General features: G+C 46.7%; 1 protein-coding gene across 1 annotated transcript in view; it reads left to right on the top strand.

The window, feature by feature from the left end:
* Nucleotides 1-17,659, top strand: part of sli (slit guidance ligand) — a 408,240-nt gene that overhangs the window by 246,613 nt on the left and 143,968 nt on the right. Inside the window, exons 16-18 of the mRNA XM_077643187.1 lie at nt 1,362-1,512; nt 2,002-2,076; nt 2,441-2,512. Coding sequence (XP_077499313.1) covers nt 1,362-1,512; nt 2,002-2,076; nt 2,441-2,512 — 298 coding nt within the window. The remainder of the gene's footprint in view (nt 1-1,361; nt 1,513-2,001; nt 2,077-2,440; nt 2,513-17,659) is intronic.

Here is a 17,659-nt window from a genome sequence, read left to right as displayed (position 1 = left end):
GTCCCGTCTGTAGCGCTTTGAATTCTTTCTTTCTGACTAGATAAGGTGCGATTCAGTCTTGGAAGCGTTTGTAAACTACATGCGAGACACTTCCGTGCCATTGCTCGCGTCACACCCTATGACCACAGTTTCAGCGCCGAATCACACATACCTCCCCTTGACCTGGATATGTGCTCAGTCCATCGGCCACCCGACTGAGTTCAGTGCGGCGCTGGGCAGCGACTGTGCTTCGAGTGAAATGCCTTTTCGGGGTCGCATTACGTGGGTCGACGCTAGTGCCATTGAAGACCACGGGACAATGACTGTCGCTTGCCGTGGCATCTTGGTCAGAGACAGCAACTTTACTGCGCCTGCGTTTGGTTGGCAGCGCAGGCGAGCTGTTGGTCATTCAGAGCGCATCCTCTGCACGTGCGATCTGTCCCCTACTGACACTTAAGCGGCGTATCCTTAGCTTTGTCCCAATGACACGGAAATTCAGGTCGGCGAATTATCTTGTGCAGTGCGTATACAGTCTTGCATCACGTGTCCTGCTTGGTTGCCACTCTAGAATACGCATTTCAGCGACAGCTGATAGAAGGGGTCGGTAACTTCATTCTTGAGCCACGGAAGGAGAAGCGCGGAAGGAGGGTAGCTTGCACAATCTTCGGAGACACTTGACCCGGATGGGCGGGCATCAGCTCGCGCACGCACCCGTTTTCCCCAAGGAGCAGTAGCGAACTTGGCAGCGGCAGCTTTGCTTCCCTCCCCCACCCTTTTATTCTCGCTTCCCTTCGCTCTCGTTTGAGCGGCCAATGTGCGTGCCGCGGATGTCGACATTGGAAACGACTTACTTTTGCCGCCTATTTCACCATTTTGTCGCTGAACCTGATGCGCAGTGAGTAAATTAACCACGCCCAAAGGGTTTGAGAAATGATGGCCGTTTTATGCGATACGCCTTATCTTCGTATTTCAGTTACGTTCGTCTGAACGAGATAGCCTGACTTCGATCATCGGACATTTATTCACTCACTGCTGCATGGCAGCAGCGTCTAATTGACGGTGTACTATCCAAAACTAGGAAGCTAAATATTTGCTTGGAGGGTTCGCCGTTAGCAATTGGGAAGTATTTTTAACACGGATATTGATTTAAACTTTTCACTTTTTCATCCTCCGTTCATTCGTTGGAGTGAAATTCAGGTGAACCTGCTTATATTGGTACCGCGACTGTGTAACGCGCATATTCTAAGCTGGAACATTTGATGCTTAGTTTTCGGCAGTACTTTCTTTCCAAATCGCCGACATGGCATGGATGGAGCCGCTTGAGAGAAGGGCTCCAAACGGGAACCTATTTCAGGGTTGGTGTTTGATTCTCTCCGTCGTAGGCTCGGAGGAGCACCGGACACGGCTGGCTGGCGACTGCGTGGTGGATCGCGACTGCCCGGAGCAGTGCGTCTGTGAGGGCACCATTGTGGACTGCTCGCGCAAGGGCCTGCGCGAGATTCCCACCGACCTGCCCAGCTTCACCACCGAGCTGTGAGTGCTGTACTACTCTCTTTCATCTTCCAGACTTTGCTCCTGGCCCTGTTAGGCGTAAAGGGAAATACACTGGCAGGGAAACAGCTGCGCGTGTGTCACTTCACGAGAAATGTCAATTAAAAAAAAAAGTGATTTTCTGTTACTGAAATTTCATGTTACGTCGTAGGATATCGGAGAATGTTTCTTGCTGAAGAATTTCGGTGACAGGCTAAAAGCAGACCACTAACTTTCAAAATCTGAAACATCTTTTTTGCGACAACTTCACTTGCGAAATGTTTTCACTGACAGGAATGCCAAACATGCCCTGAAGGGAGAACTGGCAATCAACTTTATTTTTTGCATTTCACCAGGAATACAGAACCTGTGTGGCACCACCATTGTGACTTCGCATGCAGCAAAACATTCAATGGATAATATTGTTTCATGCATGTTTTCTTTGATGCCTGTAATGAATTAAAAACAGTATTGTTCATTTCTCTCATGTAGGAGATTGAACGACAACCACATTGTAAAGGTTCGCAACAGTGGGATTTTCAAAAAGCTACCGAATCTGAGCAAGCTGTGAGTACTATTTTGCACTTATATTTTGTCCATTTATTGCCTTTTCCAAGTGCACAGCATTCTGTTAGTTATCTAACTGAATTCTCGTTACTCTAATTTCTGGAGAGGTGTGTTTAACTATGCGGACCACAAGTACCAATGAAAAAAGTGGCGATTGATATTTATTCTAAGCATATAAGCTGCAGGCTAAAGTGAAACCTTTGTACAAGTACTGTGACTGACTATGCTGTATGTGCTTGCTGGCGTTTCTTTGCGCGAGCGGGAAGTAGAACTGGAAATCCTGCCATGTGACACAGCACTGCCATAGTAATGGCAAGTTTGGCTCCTTGTGCGTGCGATTGTAACATTTTGTCTTGATTTTCAGTGACCTGCGAAATAACGCCATCTCCGAGATTGAAGACAATGCTTTCCTTGGGGCTGAGCAAATGGCAGACTTGTGAGTATCGCCGTGTAGCATTTCCTGGTAGATATCCAAGAGTTTGCTTCTTCTGCGAAGAAAACAACCCATGTTTTAACATAAACAAGGAGCAGAAAATATGCGGTGAGAAAGGAAACAAGACCTTTCTCATTGCCGGCAGCAAGTGCCAGCGCAATGCTTTCCATGAGTGGCTTAACACATTTACGGACAGCCTACAGATGCTGCTGGCTGCAGCATTCGCTGTTCCCTCGCTTCTAGGCATGAAATGCTTTTAGCTGCATTCTCAGCAAACTGAGACAAATATCGGCCGCGAACTGCGGCGTATCTGACGCCGAACCTGTCCGAAAACTTGCGAAATTGTCAGAACTGTAGCCAACAGAAAAAAAACTTGAGCCCAGAGTGGGATTCGAACCAGTGCCTGGGCCAATAGAGCGTGTTCGTTTTCTGTTATATTCGACTGCGGAGCCATCGCAGCAGCTTTTCTTCCGTCATTGCTTGGAAAAGTAGTCAAAAAGAAAAACCCCAACCAACTCATGCAGCGTAATACGAGCATAATACGACGCGCACAGTGTTTCCTCAGGAGGCTGAGCTTCCTGATCCTGACTGGCCGTGGCCTGACGTCTGAAATAATCTAACCAATAGCCACCTCTTGACCGGCATACGCAAGAGCATGCGACGGAGGAGGGTGCGGGCGTGAAAAAGTCGCCGGGAAGGGCTCGCCAACTTTTGCGCGTGATTGTGGTTTCTCGGCCGCTAGTTGAAGTGTACTATTTAGCTCAGGTGTTCATGACAACACAATGCGGTGATTGAGCGAGTTTATGTACTCTCATCAGGAGTTGTTTGTGAGCCCCTTTGTAGGAAACGTCACAGAGTTAACTCTCGGGCATGTCCAGTTGGTGCGGACAGAAAGGCAAATGAGCACACCGACGCCCATTCAGCACAGATACAGAAGGATGGTTCGCCGACTTAGCGAAAAAATGGCAGCCGGTTTTTGTATTTAGGCCAAATGTGAATATGTGCGTTAGCACGGTTACCACCTGGCTATCACTCCACGTTATTACCCAGTTACTACTCCAGGTCAGCATCTGGTTACCACCCCGTTACCTCTCTGGGTTACCACATGCTTGCCACTGGATAGCGCCCCACGTTACCGCAATGGTTGCCACCCCAGGTTACCCCTGGTTACCACTGGTCATACTTGGTTACCTGTTGTCGCACATAGTTATGCTTGGTATCACTGTGAGACCAGGCTTCAGACAAGCAAGGACACAACGGCTAAATGCGATGCATGGCCACTGCAGCTCATTAAAGAAGAAACCAGAAACAGGTTCTTGGTGACCACCAGTCTCTAGAGGAAGAGACAAGTTGTCGCGCAGTGCAGGACTTGCAAGACTTAGACAACCAAGCGTTGCAACCAAGAAGATGTTGCAGACTTGTGCCCGAGGAGCACTGAGAGTTCCAGACCCATCCAAGCCTGTGTTTGTCGCCTCATAGAAAAGGTTTGTGAATCCCACCATGACCTTCGCCGCAGCCTCTCAAATCGTCGTCATTGCTCGTTTTGCGCCGCGAGTTTTAATGGGATAGCATTAGGATTTCCATGAAGAAAAAAAAAGTGGCTGGTCTTTCGGCGTCTGACGCGGCAGTGTTAATGGGTCCCGTCAGCCACTTTTTTCAAAGACCACACGATACACAATACACATATAAATCCCCGCTTTAACCAAGCCATATGAACATGCCTGCATAACCCAGAAGAGCCAGCCTTTAAGCTCGCCTCATCAGCACACTGACGTTACCGGGCTAGGGGACGCGCGGCATGGTGTGTCGCCCTAATCGGTTGCGCGTTACCGCGAGCAGCGATTTTAAAAAAATATTTATAAATTTATAGGGTCCACACAGAGATTTAAAATTTGACTCGAATGCTCACAAAGATCAAGTCTACAGATCTGTTGTAAGAAGTACTTTGGTTTGGGCTAGTTGGTGCATAGCTTTTTGATGATGTCAGGACGGCGCGAAAACAACAAGGACCAAAGGCGCCTGTCCTGTTGTTTTCGTGTGCCTCTTTGGTCCTTGTTGTTTTCGCGCCGTCCTGACATCATCAAAAAGATCTGTTGCACTAGAATAGGCCCATCGAAAACATTTCAGGATCCCTTAACGTCCCCTAGCGACCTAGGCTATCAGGGACACTGTAGTGAAGGGCTCCGGAAATTTCGACCAACAGGAGTTCTTTAACCTGCACTGACATAGCACAGTACACGGGTCTGTAGAATTTCGCCTCCATAAAATGCGACCGCCACGGTCGGGATCGAATACGCGTCTTTCGGGTCAATAGCCGAGCATCATAACCACTGAGCCAATGCGGCGGCTGAATGGACATAAGTGCGAGTGTGATGAGCCACCACGCATGGTGGTGATGTATAAATGTTTTAAGTGGTGTTAATTAGTAGTAATTAGTGATTAAGAACATTAATCAGCATGAAGAAGTACATATAGTCGTTAGTAATGGCTGCACGTGCATAAATAAAGTAGCTGTAATACGTTAGGAATGGAATAAAAGGAGAATCATAATGGGAATTTAGTCAGGGTTGGGATATATCCGCAAGTGATAGAAAGTAGTAGTCAGGGTAATGCTGTATGTAATATGAGTAGTTTGTAATTAGTAGTAATTAGTGATTATGAACATTAATGAGTATAAACAAGTGTATATAGTCATTATAAAACTGTATGAAGGTTCATATGTGAAGTAGTTGTGATACGTTAGCAATGGAATAACAAGATAATTATAATTGAAATTACACAGTACCCTCCGCATGGATGCAATCGATTTTTTTCTAAGGCGTCGGAAGAGAGAGTCAGAAAGCGAAGGGAGACACTGCAAATACTAGAACGCGACGCCAGGTGAAGCTCAGTGCTCAGTCCAGCTGGAACAAAAGCGGGTGCCAGCAGATAGGGAGGCCATGCGCGTTTTCCAGCGGGCGGGACCTACACTACAGGCGGGATTAGTTTTGAATGTTTAAATAATTATTGTAAAGACGAGAATTTCTGGTCTCTGTCACTACACACGCAAGCGGCCACAAAAGTCTCCAGCTTTCACCATCACGACGTCAAGACCAGTTGAGTGGCACGAAGGCATTTTAGTTGCTATTGTCAGTTTCCCCCGCGGGTAAAGAGCACTTTGCAGAGATGCGACTGGCTTTTTTGAGAGACGCCGACCACGTGGGGTGGGTCAGCTCAAAAGGCTTACCATTGTTTTTTTTTTAAGGGCTCCTTGACATCTTGAAATGCGATGCCGCAGCAAACAGCACTTGGTGGGCTCGACTTTTAGCCACCTCGCTTTGCCACGGGGCGCGGCGGCACCCACTGCAAATTTCTTTAAAAGATGATGGTCGATTTGCGTAGTTAGGCCAAATACGAACTAGGTGCCTTAGCAGTTTGTTTTCGCTTCGATTTCAGTGTTGAGATCCAGTGTTCCCGGATGGCAGGTTTTCGGATGGCGGCAATGGGTTAATGTCCATATATGCGGAATTGGTCATTGTCTCCATTATTCATAGATGCCTGGGAGTCATCCTATACCACTCCTGGCGCACACACCGCCACTGCCCTTCTTTGGCAGGTGCTGCCATCGCTGGGACTATATAGGGCTGCTTGGGTTGGGTAGCGACCCCGATTGGCCATCCCGCGAAGCCTCTCATGATTAAATGAGCCATGCATATGTGTCGCCTCGATTCTAGCAGTCTTGGTGCCGTAAGTAGCATAAGAGGGTTCTCGCACAGCTTCCGCGCTCACCGTTCGCCCATGTTCCTACGTGGCAGTCGCGGTGATACAGGACCTACTACGTCGGCCGCTATGGACGAGGGTGGCGCTGGTGAACACTCTCACGGTTCGGTTGCACTACACATAAAACACCCCAAATCAGATATATTGGACAGCCGTCGCCGTAGCTCAGTTGGTAGAGCACCGGACTCGAAAATCGGAGGTTGTGGGTTCGGATCCCACCCGCGGCATGTGGTTGTTTTTCTTCTTCTTTTATTAATCTTTCATTGACGAAAACCGCAATTAAAAAAAAAAGCATCCCCGATGCTCTTTGGTTTCGGCTACTGTTCTCTTCCGTCGTGTGTGCGTGTGCATGCATACATACATCCACACATACTAGGGCAGGTCCACCACCACCCGGTGGCCAGGCGAACAGCCTTCCACAAATCCGGCATCAGACAAACAGGCAGACACACGATGGCTAAATGTACCACAGCGGTGGCCAAGTGGTTGAGCATCCCCCTCGCATGCGGGTGGTGCGGGGTTCGATCCCCAGTGCCGCCGGGTACACACTGGTGATACAATGAATACAAGCTTTCCCCTGGCTTGATGCTAGATTTACCTGGGGTGAATTTGTTGGAAAATGGCCCCTTGACTCCACTTTGAGCAGAACAAAAACCTTGGGTCATGGTGGCGGGGTGGCCACCACGTTTTCTAAGTCACGCCATGCTTCTGAAACGTAAAGCCCGCCTTCGTGGTTCAAAAATTGTCACTCAATTTCTGACTTTTTTCCGAGCTTGTTCTCTCTGCATGGGAAGGCAAAAGTTTTGCTAATTAGTTAACAGCGCCTAGTAATCTCTCAGCCCCCTGCTTATCAGCAAATGGTGGCAGGTTAAGCATGGAGGTAACAAAATCTAAGTCAGGGCGTATGCCGTCCTGAGAAATCACATCGCCCAGAAAGGGGTATTTCGCGGACTCCAATTGTGCATTTTGCGGCGTTCAAAATAAGGCCTGCTTTTCGCGCTGCTTCCAATACAGCTCTGACCCTTTCATCATGCTCTTTTCTTGTTGGACCCCAGATCAATATATAATCAACATATACGCCGACGCCTGGTAGCCCCTCAAAGATTTCACTGAGAGTCTTTTGGAAAACTTCATGAGTGGATGCTATGCCAAACGAAAGTCCCCGAAATCGGTATCGCCCGTAGGGAGTGCCGAACGTGCAAATTCTAGACATCTCATCATGCAAGAGAATTTGATGAAATCCATAATTGGCGTCTAACTGAGTGAACATTGTGGCTCCCGCCAATTCTGCTTCGACATCTTCTCTGCGCGCCATCCGGTAGTGCTCACGTTTAAGACGCTTTATTGGTTTTCCTGGGGTCCGTGCATATTCTTGATTTGCCATCTTTCTTTCATATGATGACTAAAGGACTCACCCAATATCTCGGTTTATCTTTTGCAATGATGCCATCCTTCAGCAAGTGGTTGAGCTCATCTCGTAGTTGTTCACGCAAGGAACGTGGCACTCAACGCGCTGTCTGCACGCTCTGCATGGCATCCTGACGTGGCACCATTCGGTATCGGCGCTTGGCATAACCGGTTTCGCTGAAAAGCTGTCGGTACTCGTGTACCACTTTCTTGCTGCTGTTGACTGTGACAGACCTGGTGAGAAGGTGTTCGTTTGCTTCAAGTCCCGATATTGCCTGGCGTCCTTTTTTTACAACGAAAAAAATCCGTCTGTGGTCCTGTCGCCCGTGGTTACCTTGGTTCTGATGACTCCTCAACCGCAGGAGCGGAACACTGAGCTGTTAGCCTTCAGTTGCGGCTTGAGATCCCTTGTCGACTTTTAAGCCCACAGTCTTCTTTGCCACATTCACTTGAGCAATCGACGTGACTCTGCGAACTGAAACGTTAAGGATGTCGGCGTCCTCTCCACTGTTCCTGGCTTCACGAACTTGCCTCTTAGAGTTGCAGCATGACACAAAATGGTCTTTCCGTTAGAATTTGCGGCAAGTTTTTCCAAACGCTGGGCATCTTCGTGCACCGTAACGTAAAGTTGTTGTAAACTTCAAAAATGCCTCGTCGCCGGCGTCGCTGGGCGGCAAGGCGACCTTCATCGCCACTGTGCGAGGCTTGCCATTAGGCGCTGACGCTTGTAGAAACGGTTCCAACTTCTGCTTGAAGAGTTCCCAGCTTTTTCCAATGTCCGCCGTTAGTCGCAACGGATCGGAAGGCTTCAGGAAATTCATTGCGTAATTTCTCGTTGGACCTGGGTCGCCCTTCCTTTATGGATCTCGTAGAAACTTTTATACTTCTTTGGCAATCCTGACACCATGTTTCGACGTATGTCGTCGAAAGGAAGAAGGACAGACCGAGTAGCGTGCGGAGCACACCGTGTATATTGGCGGGTTTCGTGCTGCAGATTGACCGTGGGAGCGGGAGCGCCAGAGGGCCTCGCTCGAGCACGAGAGTTTACGGTGTTCTATGGCCGCAGTACCACACACACGTAAGAGAGGCGGGCCGGAATAATTTCGGTGGGTACCACCTAACACGCTCGCTTTCTCATTGTAAACGCGCACATGTTTATGCAGTCCCCGATATGTAATGTGTCGACATCCACCCTGTCCGGCAGTCCTGAATTTGCCTCGTTAAAGACTTCCTGCGAAGGAGAATGGTCACTGCAGACTTGCGTTCTCTCTTCGAACATTATATTGTCGTCCTTCTTGACACTTTGGGGGAGGTCAAGGGAGTTGAATGGGTAATTTGCGGAACAGTGGGTTTGAAAATAAAGATGGCAGATATGGCACCTGGTCCGGGTTCATTGCGATGCACACAGCGCGAAAATGACTCGATTCAACTTAGGAACAGCGCTTAAGATACTGCCCGCTGAATTTTCGTGAGGTAAACCAAATGCCGCTACTCACAAGCTATGCTGATATGCCTGACATGAACAGAGAACTGGTGTTCTTTTTTTTTTCTTCCTGCCTGTACTACCGTCCCGAGCCCGCCAATAATTCTGTGATTATTTCGATCGCCTGCAACAAATGATCATCAAAATCTGTAAAAAACTGCTCAGATTGATACAGCCTTTACTTTGGTACTGGGACAGTGAATGCCTTCAAAAGTAGATAGTCCGCTGCGGAGCTTGATCGTTGCGCCTACATATTTCTCATAGAGGTAGTATATGGCACAGAGAAAGGAAAGCTACTTGCACGCAGTGCTTTTGAGTTTGAGCCGTTTTAACAATTTTGTACGAGTATTCAGCACGTCGGTGAAAGAGGGAGACTAATAATAAAGTCGTGGTTTCTCGGTGCTCTAGTGTAAAATGCTCTAGGAATAATAAATCCTCATTATGGAATTGCGCAGTTCGTTTCGTACACAGCACTCTTGCCGCTCAATCTAGTCATTTCGTAGATTTTGCGCGATATTGAGATTCCATAGCGCAGCTCTCGATGGCTAAATTTGTGCTCTAAGACCTGTTATTTTGTCTGAAAAAAAATTATAATGTGCTATACCAAAACCTATAAGGTGGACGATGTCTCAAGCTGGTTCGGAAAGGTTCCTCTGAATCTTTCCGGTTGGGGTTCGGTTCCAGGATCGTGCAAAACAAATGTCTGCTGTTTGGTGCCGATTCCGGGCGAAAATATGGGCTCAGTTCCGGTTTTAGTTCGACACCGTAGCTCAAATACGCATTGACGTGTCCTCAAAACTGTAGCTAGTGGTCATAAAACGGATTTTTTTTTACACTTACACAGTGTACTTTGTTGAGTAGGTATCCCTCTGCAGGCAGTTGAGTGAGCTAACTGCAGCCACATGTTGCCGCCACATGTATGTAGACATGTAGTCGCTCTTGCCGTCTTCGACATGCATTCAAATGCCAGTCGTCTACAAGTCTGCAGGCTGTTTACACATATAACGGGTGCCCCAGCTAACTTTATCCAGGGTTTAAAAATACGCCGAGGCACTCCAAGACGACGCGACCAAATGCATGTTGCTCGCTATTGTATGGGCAAGTCACAGTATTTTTTGTATTGTGCTTAATTGTTTAATTAGTCGAGATTAATTAACCAACTTCGCAAGCAAAGAAGATAAGCGAAAAAGGCCAATGAGAAAGTTGTAGAACGGTCCGCAGAACATCCGACTGAACAGTTTCTAACTTTCCATCTATTGGGCGTCAGCTTTCTTTCGTTCACTTCAGATGCCCGCGAAATACAAAAATATACAACCTGACATGCCCGCTTGCGCGCCGCGATGGCAGTGCTCTCAAACGTTCCGCGTAGGAGTGAGCATGTCATTTAGCCCGGTGTACTGCTGCTTAAAAGGCTACAGGGCAGCGACGCTGGAGCTGCCTGTGCGATTTACGCCTGCATCCGTACGCTTCCCTCGCGGCGGTTCATGATAGCGATAAGCAGACGCAGCCCATATCGCTTGCACTGGCGTCAATTGCGCAGCCAGCGCCTGCGTCGCAGCCCTGTCGCATTTTCAGCGGCAACACACCCGGGTAAATAAGCTGTTCGTTTGTAGGCGGAAGGTTTGAGAGCACTGTCAGGGGTAGGAAACTGGGGGAGGGAAGCGCGAGCCACTTCCGTCCCGGCTAATTGGAGAAACCTCTGCTGAAGACGTAACTCCCCAGGCAGCAGCAACGAACAGTAGAATGATGTTATAAAAATGTAATGTAATTTGCAGTAATGTTACTTGTTCTATTGTAATGTTACATTAACTTTAGAAATTAACGTACATCGGTATGAATTATGTACATAAAGTTATTTTAACGTTCTAAAAAACATTGTTTTAATATAGTGCTTGAAACGTTATTATAATTTTAGAGTCATAACTATAGAACGACATTAGAAATATATTTCGAGCACTGATTTCCAGAACTTTTCCCACTGTTTTTACAGTAAAGATGTTTTTCAATTAGCAGTACTTTGCAGCCACATCTCTTAAATAGTACTTGCTATAGATTGCATGAACAGCCCCATTGTTCTGTCAGAAAACTTTGGTTATTACCAATTCGCCACTATCACTCATGGGACGTCCCTCAGTAATGGGTATAGAAGCTTGTTTGCATAATATCCGCTCGGAGTTGAATGAATACGAGTTTCATGTCGTGGTAGAATTATGCACGAAACGAAGTACTGAAAATGTCAGCTGCGCCTTTTGAGATAGATTTAACACTTCTGGTGCGTCGGCACACATTATCTGAATTTACGGAATACTGTGACGTTGACATATTGTATATTTTAATATCTTTTCCAGACTGAAAGTAACGGGAAGCATATATCTGTCAATAAAGCCATGAAAAATGTGTTCTCTGTTCTCCATGCATTGGCCAGGGCTGGGGTTACCATTTTTGACCAGCAGCACAACTAATTTTAACATGCCACAACAGCACCCCCCCCCCACCCACCCCCTTTAGCAGGTCCGAGTTTGGACCAGTCAACTTGTGAAGCAGATTCCATGCGAACACCCCCGCTCTCGCGTATTTCGATCGTCCGTTGTCATGGAGATAACTCGTACACCAAACGCTATGAATGTAACTGAAGGAGGAATTGGTGTTACCGTCTGTAATTCCTGGCCGCTGGGAGTTTCACCCCCCTGCTGGTAGGAAACTCCAGTTAGATGGACGGACGGACGGACGGACGGATGGATGGATGAATGGATGGATGGATTCGCCACTTTCTTTCAATACGTTTTCCTACTCTAACCTTATATCACCTCTCTGCTTTCCAGCCAGCAATCTTTCTATCACTTTTTGCTAGTTTCCACCGCAGATCTATTTACATGACCATTGTTATCTCAAAACCCTAGGGCCTCAGGAAGAGTGACTGTGCCTGCATCTACATCCGGATGATACCATCACATTTTAGTATGAGGTGTTCAATTGTTTCTACACATTTATCACACACAGCACATGTGCCATCTCCTTTGTAAATTTCTTTTTCCAGCTGAAGGTTCTAAGACACCCTGACCTAGCTTCAAAAAGTATAGGGACTGCCTCTGAAGTTACCATAAAATGCTTCCTTCCTGATCTGTCTTTTCCAGTATCAGCATAGTTCTACACTATGCTTCTTTTCCATTGAATTTATACAATTTTTACCTTCCGTGTTTTTAACCTGCCGTTTAATGCTCTTTCTTTCTCCGTCGTCGTGTCCGGTATACTTACTGGTTAGCTTCCTTGTTATTTTCCTCCATTGTGAGTCAACGCTCTTTCTACACAGGTATTTAAATACCTTAGCTGCCCACATGTTATCGTGCAGTTTCCTCCGGCGTTCTTCGTATAGTATTTTACTCTGAGCTTCCCGCGCCTCGAACGATGCCCACCCAGCCCATATCCCCTTGTACTGCCTTGTTTGTGGTTTTCCCGGGGGCGCCTAGTGCTAATCTTCCAACAGCTGTCTGATTTACATTTAATCTAGAGAGAATTTCCGCCCTAATGCACAGAACCGCATTCCCGAAAGTAAGCCCCGGAACCATTACGCCTTTCCAAATACCTCTCATTACCTAATGTTTGTTGTACCCCCATAATGCTCTATGTTTCATTATACTGTCATCTCTTCGCCCTTTTGCTATGAGAGACTGTTCGTGCTTTTCCGTGAAGGCCCTTCGTTTACCCGTACCCCGAGATATTTGTATTCGGTCTCTCGAGGTGTTTCATGACCTTGTATTGTAGCACCTCATCAGTTGTATCGTTGAAAATCATCACACCTGACTTAGTTGCGCTAAAACTGAAACCTACACTGTCTCCTTCGTCTCCACACCAATTAAACAGAGTTTGAAAGTCTTCCTGGCAATCTGCTAACAGTACAGTATCGTCCGCATACATTAAACCCGGTAGTCGTTGCTCAGCAACCTTTCCGCCTAATCTGTACGACAGATTGTAATCTAGATTGCTTCCTTGTAGCCTTCTTTCCATATTTATCATATAAAGCGCGAACAGCAGCGGTGATAGAGGACAACCTTGCCTTAATCGTTTGTGTACCTCGACAGTGGTCGTACATTTTATCCCTTCCCATGTAATTTCAACTTTATTTTCTCGATATATTTCCTCTAGAAAATCAGTTGCCTCATGATCGATACCTTTGATCATCTTTTAATATGTTCCACAAGAGTTCCCTGTTCACGTTGTGTATGCACCGCTTATGTCCAGGAAGGCTAAATACAGAGGCCTGTTTTGCGCCTTAGCTATTTCTATGGCCTGGGTAAGCACGAACAGGCTATCATCTAAGCGTCTACCACTTCTGAACCCGTTTTGAAGTTCTCCGAGTATCCTATTACTTTCTACCCATGACTTCATTTTTAATTTCACCGCCTGCATTGCCAGCCTGTCTATAACAGATGGTATCGTAATTGGTCGGAAGGATTTTATAAGCGTCCTTTCCCTTTATAGATCAAATTCATTTTCCTCTGTTTCCGGCTGTGCGGAATTTGCTTATTTGTTATGACGGCCTCCAATGCTTTTATCAGCGTTTCCTTGCCTCTTGGGCCAAGTTCGTTAATCAGGCTGATTGGAATTTCGTCTATCCCTGCGGATGTGCATTTCGGAATATTTGCTTCCGCCTTTTTGCAGTTAAGACCGGTCAGTTCTAAGCTGTTTCCTATTGTGCTGTCCTCTTTTGCCCCCTCATTTGGGGAAATTGCCCTATCGGCTTCTCTAAATGACTCAGCTGTAACTGATGCAGTGCAGTTCGCAGCGTCGTCTCCCAACTTTCAACTACTTCAGCGCACGTGGCGACTGGGGGTAAACTGATGCTTAAAATTGAATGATAGCGCAATAAGGCCGTGGCCGAACGGTCTGAGGGACGGGGTACGAAGTTGCTCTTTTTTAGTGTCTCCCCTCAGGCCGCTATGGCAGGTCTGTATTTGCTGGACAATAGGTGGTGTTCAAACTACGGCGGACATTACGTCACGGCGAAGCTATGTCACGTGAATTTGGACTTCCGGGTCGTTCCTGTGAAGACACTGTGTAGACATTGCTTGCAGACATGCGGTTTCGAGCTTTCTTTCCTTAATACTGACGCTCGCAGCACTGGAAAAAGGCTGTTTTGCGCGGCCTCAAACTGCAGCAACTTCACTGCAACGGGATGCAATAGTGTTCCCAGTGCCATCAAGTAGTGAACTGCGAAAACAGTACGCCGTTGCGATCCGCCCGCAGGCTGCCTGCGACGATCTCCGAGGACAACTCAGGGATTTGCTTAGGGCATTTTGTTGGCGGTAAACGTTTGAGAGCGTTGTGGAAGTTGCGGAATTTGGTTAAGTAGGCTGTTTTCTTTCCTTGAGGAGCATCAATATCTCTCTCGGACAGCTTCAGCAGTGTGCCACAGCCGTTCTCGCATGACGGCGGCAGGAGCGCGCAGTCGTAGGTTTGCAATCATGTGCTATTCGGCCTCCTTCACTACAGCGTAACAAGATGTTCAAGGACAGAACGATTTATTGCTCAGGCATTTGTGCTGCATGCGCGTTGCAGAGCTGACTCTTAAGGGGTATGTATTCACTGCTGTCAGCTGCCGAAAGGGCGGCACCGGCCACGGCGGGTCTGGTTGCCTGACATTGCTGGTTGCAGTGTCAAGGTACGTTAACGAGTATTTGCGAGATTTAAAAATTGGTATATGAGAAAATATTTTCAGAGTTCATGCCCAAACTGGAAACCACGTTTTCACCAGCTGACCAGTCGACACGCGCACGCAGCAGCTGCGGAAAATTATAAGCAAGCTGTTAAGTTAAAGTTACCCGTTTTTGTGGACTCACATGTTGCAGTTATGTTTCTCCATTTTCTGTGTGCGGAGAGGGGTGACAACTAGGCGAAGTGATCGCATTAGAAAGTGAGAAGAATTATTTACCAACAATCTTTTGATAGACTAAGTAAGTTATGCAAAGCTTCACTTTAGGATAACGTAACTAAAAAAAATAGTAGAAAGCATAGTCTTTTTTTCACCTTTCAGCACGTAGGAAAATCGGCATCTGAAACAAATATTTTAATCCTGAACTGTCGCATGTGCAGCAACGCATCATTTGCAAACTGTCTAGGTGCTGAAAATCATGTGAAGTAAATGAATGTCTACGTTTATAGCTTACATGTGATGCTTTGCGCACTTGCATATGAAATATTCCACTTAGCGATTAATTGAGATGGACGCTGGTGATTTCAAGTACAAGATGCTGCAAGGAATGCAGAGGCTGCTCTAGTGTTCGCTGGGTCTATAACGATCAAGAGTAATAATAATGCTGCAGAATTGCTAGTTTTAAAAGGCCAAGGAACACACTGTGGTCACATACATTCCTGATTTTTTCGGTATCACCAGTGTCTCAGGGATAGTTTACCAAAGTCAGTCAACAGACTAGCTATACCGCGTCGTTAACACCAAAAATTAAAACTAAATGCGAATGCCTTTTATTCAACATTGCACAAGACTGAAATGAACTTGCAGAAAATGCGAAAACAACTCGGATGAGGCTTCTGTGTGTGCTGGAAAAGCTGAAGCTTGATATTTGTTAACGCTCTACCGTACTATTTTTTGGTTTGGTTTATGAAGGTTTAACATCCCAGAGCGGCTCTGGCTATGAGAGACGCAGTAGTGGAGGGCTCCGGAAATTTCGACCAACTGGGGTTCTTTAACGTGCACTGACATCGCACAGTACACGGGCCTCTAGAATTTTTGCCTCCATCGAAGTTTGACCACCGCGGCCGGGATCGAACCCGCGTCTTTCGGGTCAAGCAGCCTAGCGCCATAACCACTGAGCCACCGTGGCGGCGTACTATTTATTATAATTTGCTCTTTGTCACTCAGATCTCCTGCATTAAACTCGTTTATTACATGCTGTAGAAAATGTGCTGGAGAAGTTTTTGAAACTCAAAGGTTATATAAAATGTTACTGCCCACATGGCAATAAGATTTTCCCATTAACAGCTTAGAAACTTGCTATTTTTTCAAGTTCAACAGTAAAGCTGCCTATGTCAAGAGTTAGTTCTGCTTTTGGCTGCGGTCTTGTTACTGTTTTGTCCTTGTGCGTGACTTTCTTTATGATGTGGTGCCTGTAGCGAAGCTGTGCAGCAGGCTTTGATGCCTTGCTTTGACTTGGTTTTCATTAGGAAAAACACAAAACAAGCTGACCTTTTGCCTAGCTGCTGGTGTTATTACTTACCTACCTTAACTTGAACAGTTTGCATACAATGCGTAAGTTATGCATTTTTACATTTCGACATATGCGTCAACACCTGAAGTTTCAGCCAATTGGGACATCTGTCCGTACTTAGGCTGGTGAATCTTCTTCGACTGGACTCCAGGCGCAAAGTACACGAGAGAAAAATGGCTGCCCGTTCTCACTTATTTTACACTCTGAAGCGACAGAACGTTCAGGAGACAGCATAATACAAAGCACTTATTTGAGCACTTTTTTCACCTACATAATGCAACAACCAGCATTGGGAAATCGAGCACAGAAATTCTTAATATTTAGAGCTTCAAATTGTATGTAAATGGCATGTAATGCCCCGCACCGCCATGCAGGCTGTGAAATGCATTGCAGTGCATAGCTATACGTGGTTAATTTTGTATGTGAGCAAGATCCTTACGTATGCACTATAGCCGCGGTAAGTAAACGCCTCTTAATGCTGATGCTCCGGGTCCTCCGACTCGGTCGCCGAGCGCGCTAACCGCTAGGCCAACGCGGTGGGTGTAGAAAGAGAACCGATAGTCCTCGGAGGATTTGTATGGTTCTAGCTCTTCGCCGTCGCAGCCGCTCTGCCACAATGTGCGCAACAGTGCTTTCGTATACGTAATGCCAGGCTACGGTTGCTGGTTGTCCACATATTCAGCCCCTTATAGCGCGAAACGACTCGGAGTTATGTACCCTAATGTAAATATTAGAGGTGAATGTAGCAGCAGTGCGACAAAACTGTTTAGCGAGTGAATGAGGCCTCCTAAACTTCAGCGCGAACAGACGATGCACGCCGGAGCGTTCGCGCTTGTAACTTTTTTCCACCCTTCATTCAAATACGCAACGTCGAGCGTGGACATGATAAGGCACATAGAGCATGCTGACCGACTTCATTCGCGCTTATTAACAGATAAGGAACCGAATTCAAGCTTGGCAATTTGGCATTTCAAGCAAAGCGCCGTACACGCGCAACTCGCCGAACGACCCGGAAGTCGGAGTACCCAGCATGCCTTGCGGCTCGTTCAGATTGGACACCACTGGCGCTGCCAAGTCAAGCGGACATGCCGCGTGGTATTTTTTGTATTTCGCAGGCATCTGCAATAAGGGGGAAAAAAGCGAATACGCAATAGATGGAAAGCTAGAAACGATTCAGTCGGAACGTTTTGCGGACCGTTCTACAATTTTCTCATTGGAATTTTTCGCCTACCTTTATTGCTTGCGAAGTTTGTTAATTAACCTCGACTAATTATGCGG

Source organism: Amblyomma americanum, chromosome 1, assembly GCF_052857255.1.
Source record: "Amblyomma americanum isolate KBUSLIRL-KWMA chromosome 1, ASM5285725v1, whole genome shotgun sequence".
NCBI lineage: Eukaryota > Metazoa > Arthropoda > Arachnida > Ixodida > Ixodidae > Amblyomma > Amblyomma americanum.
Note: the sequence above shows the minus strand (reverse complement) of the source record. Positions and strands in the feature narration are given on the sequence as shown.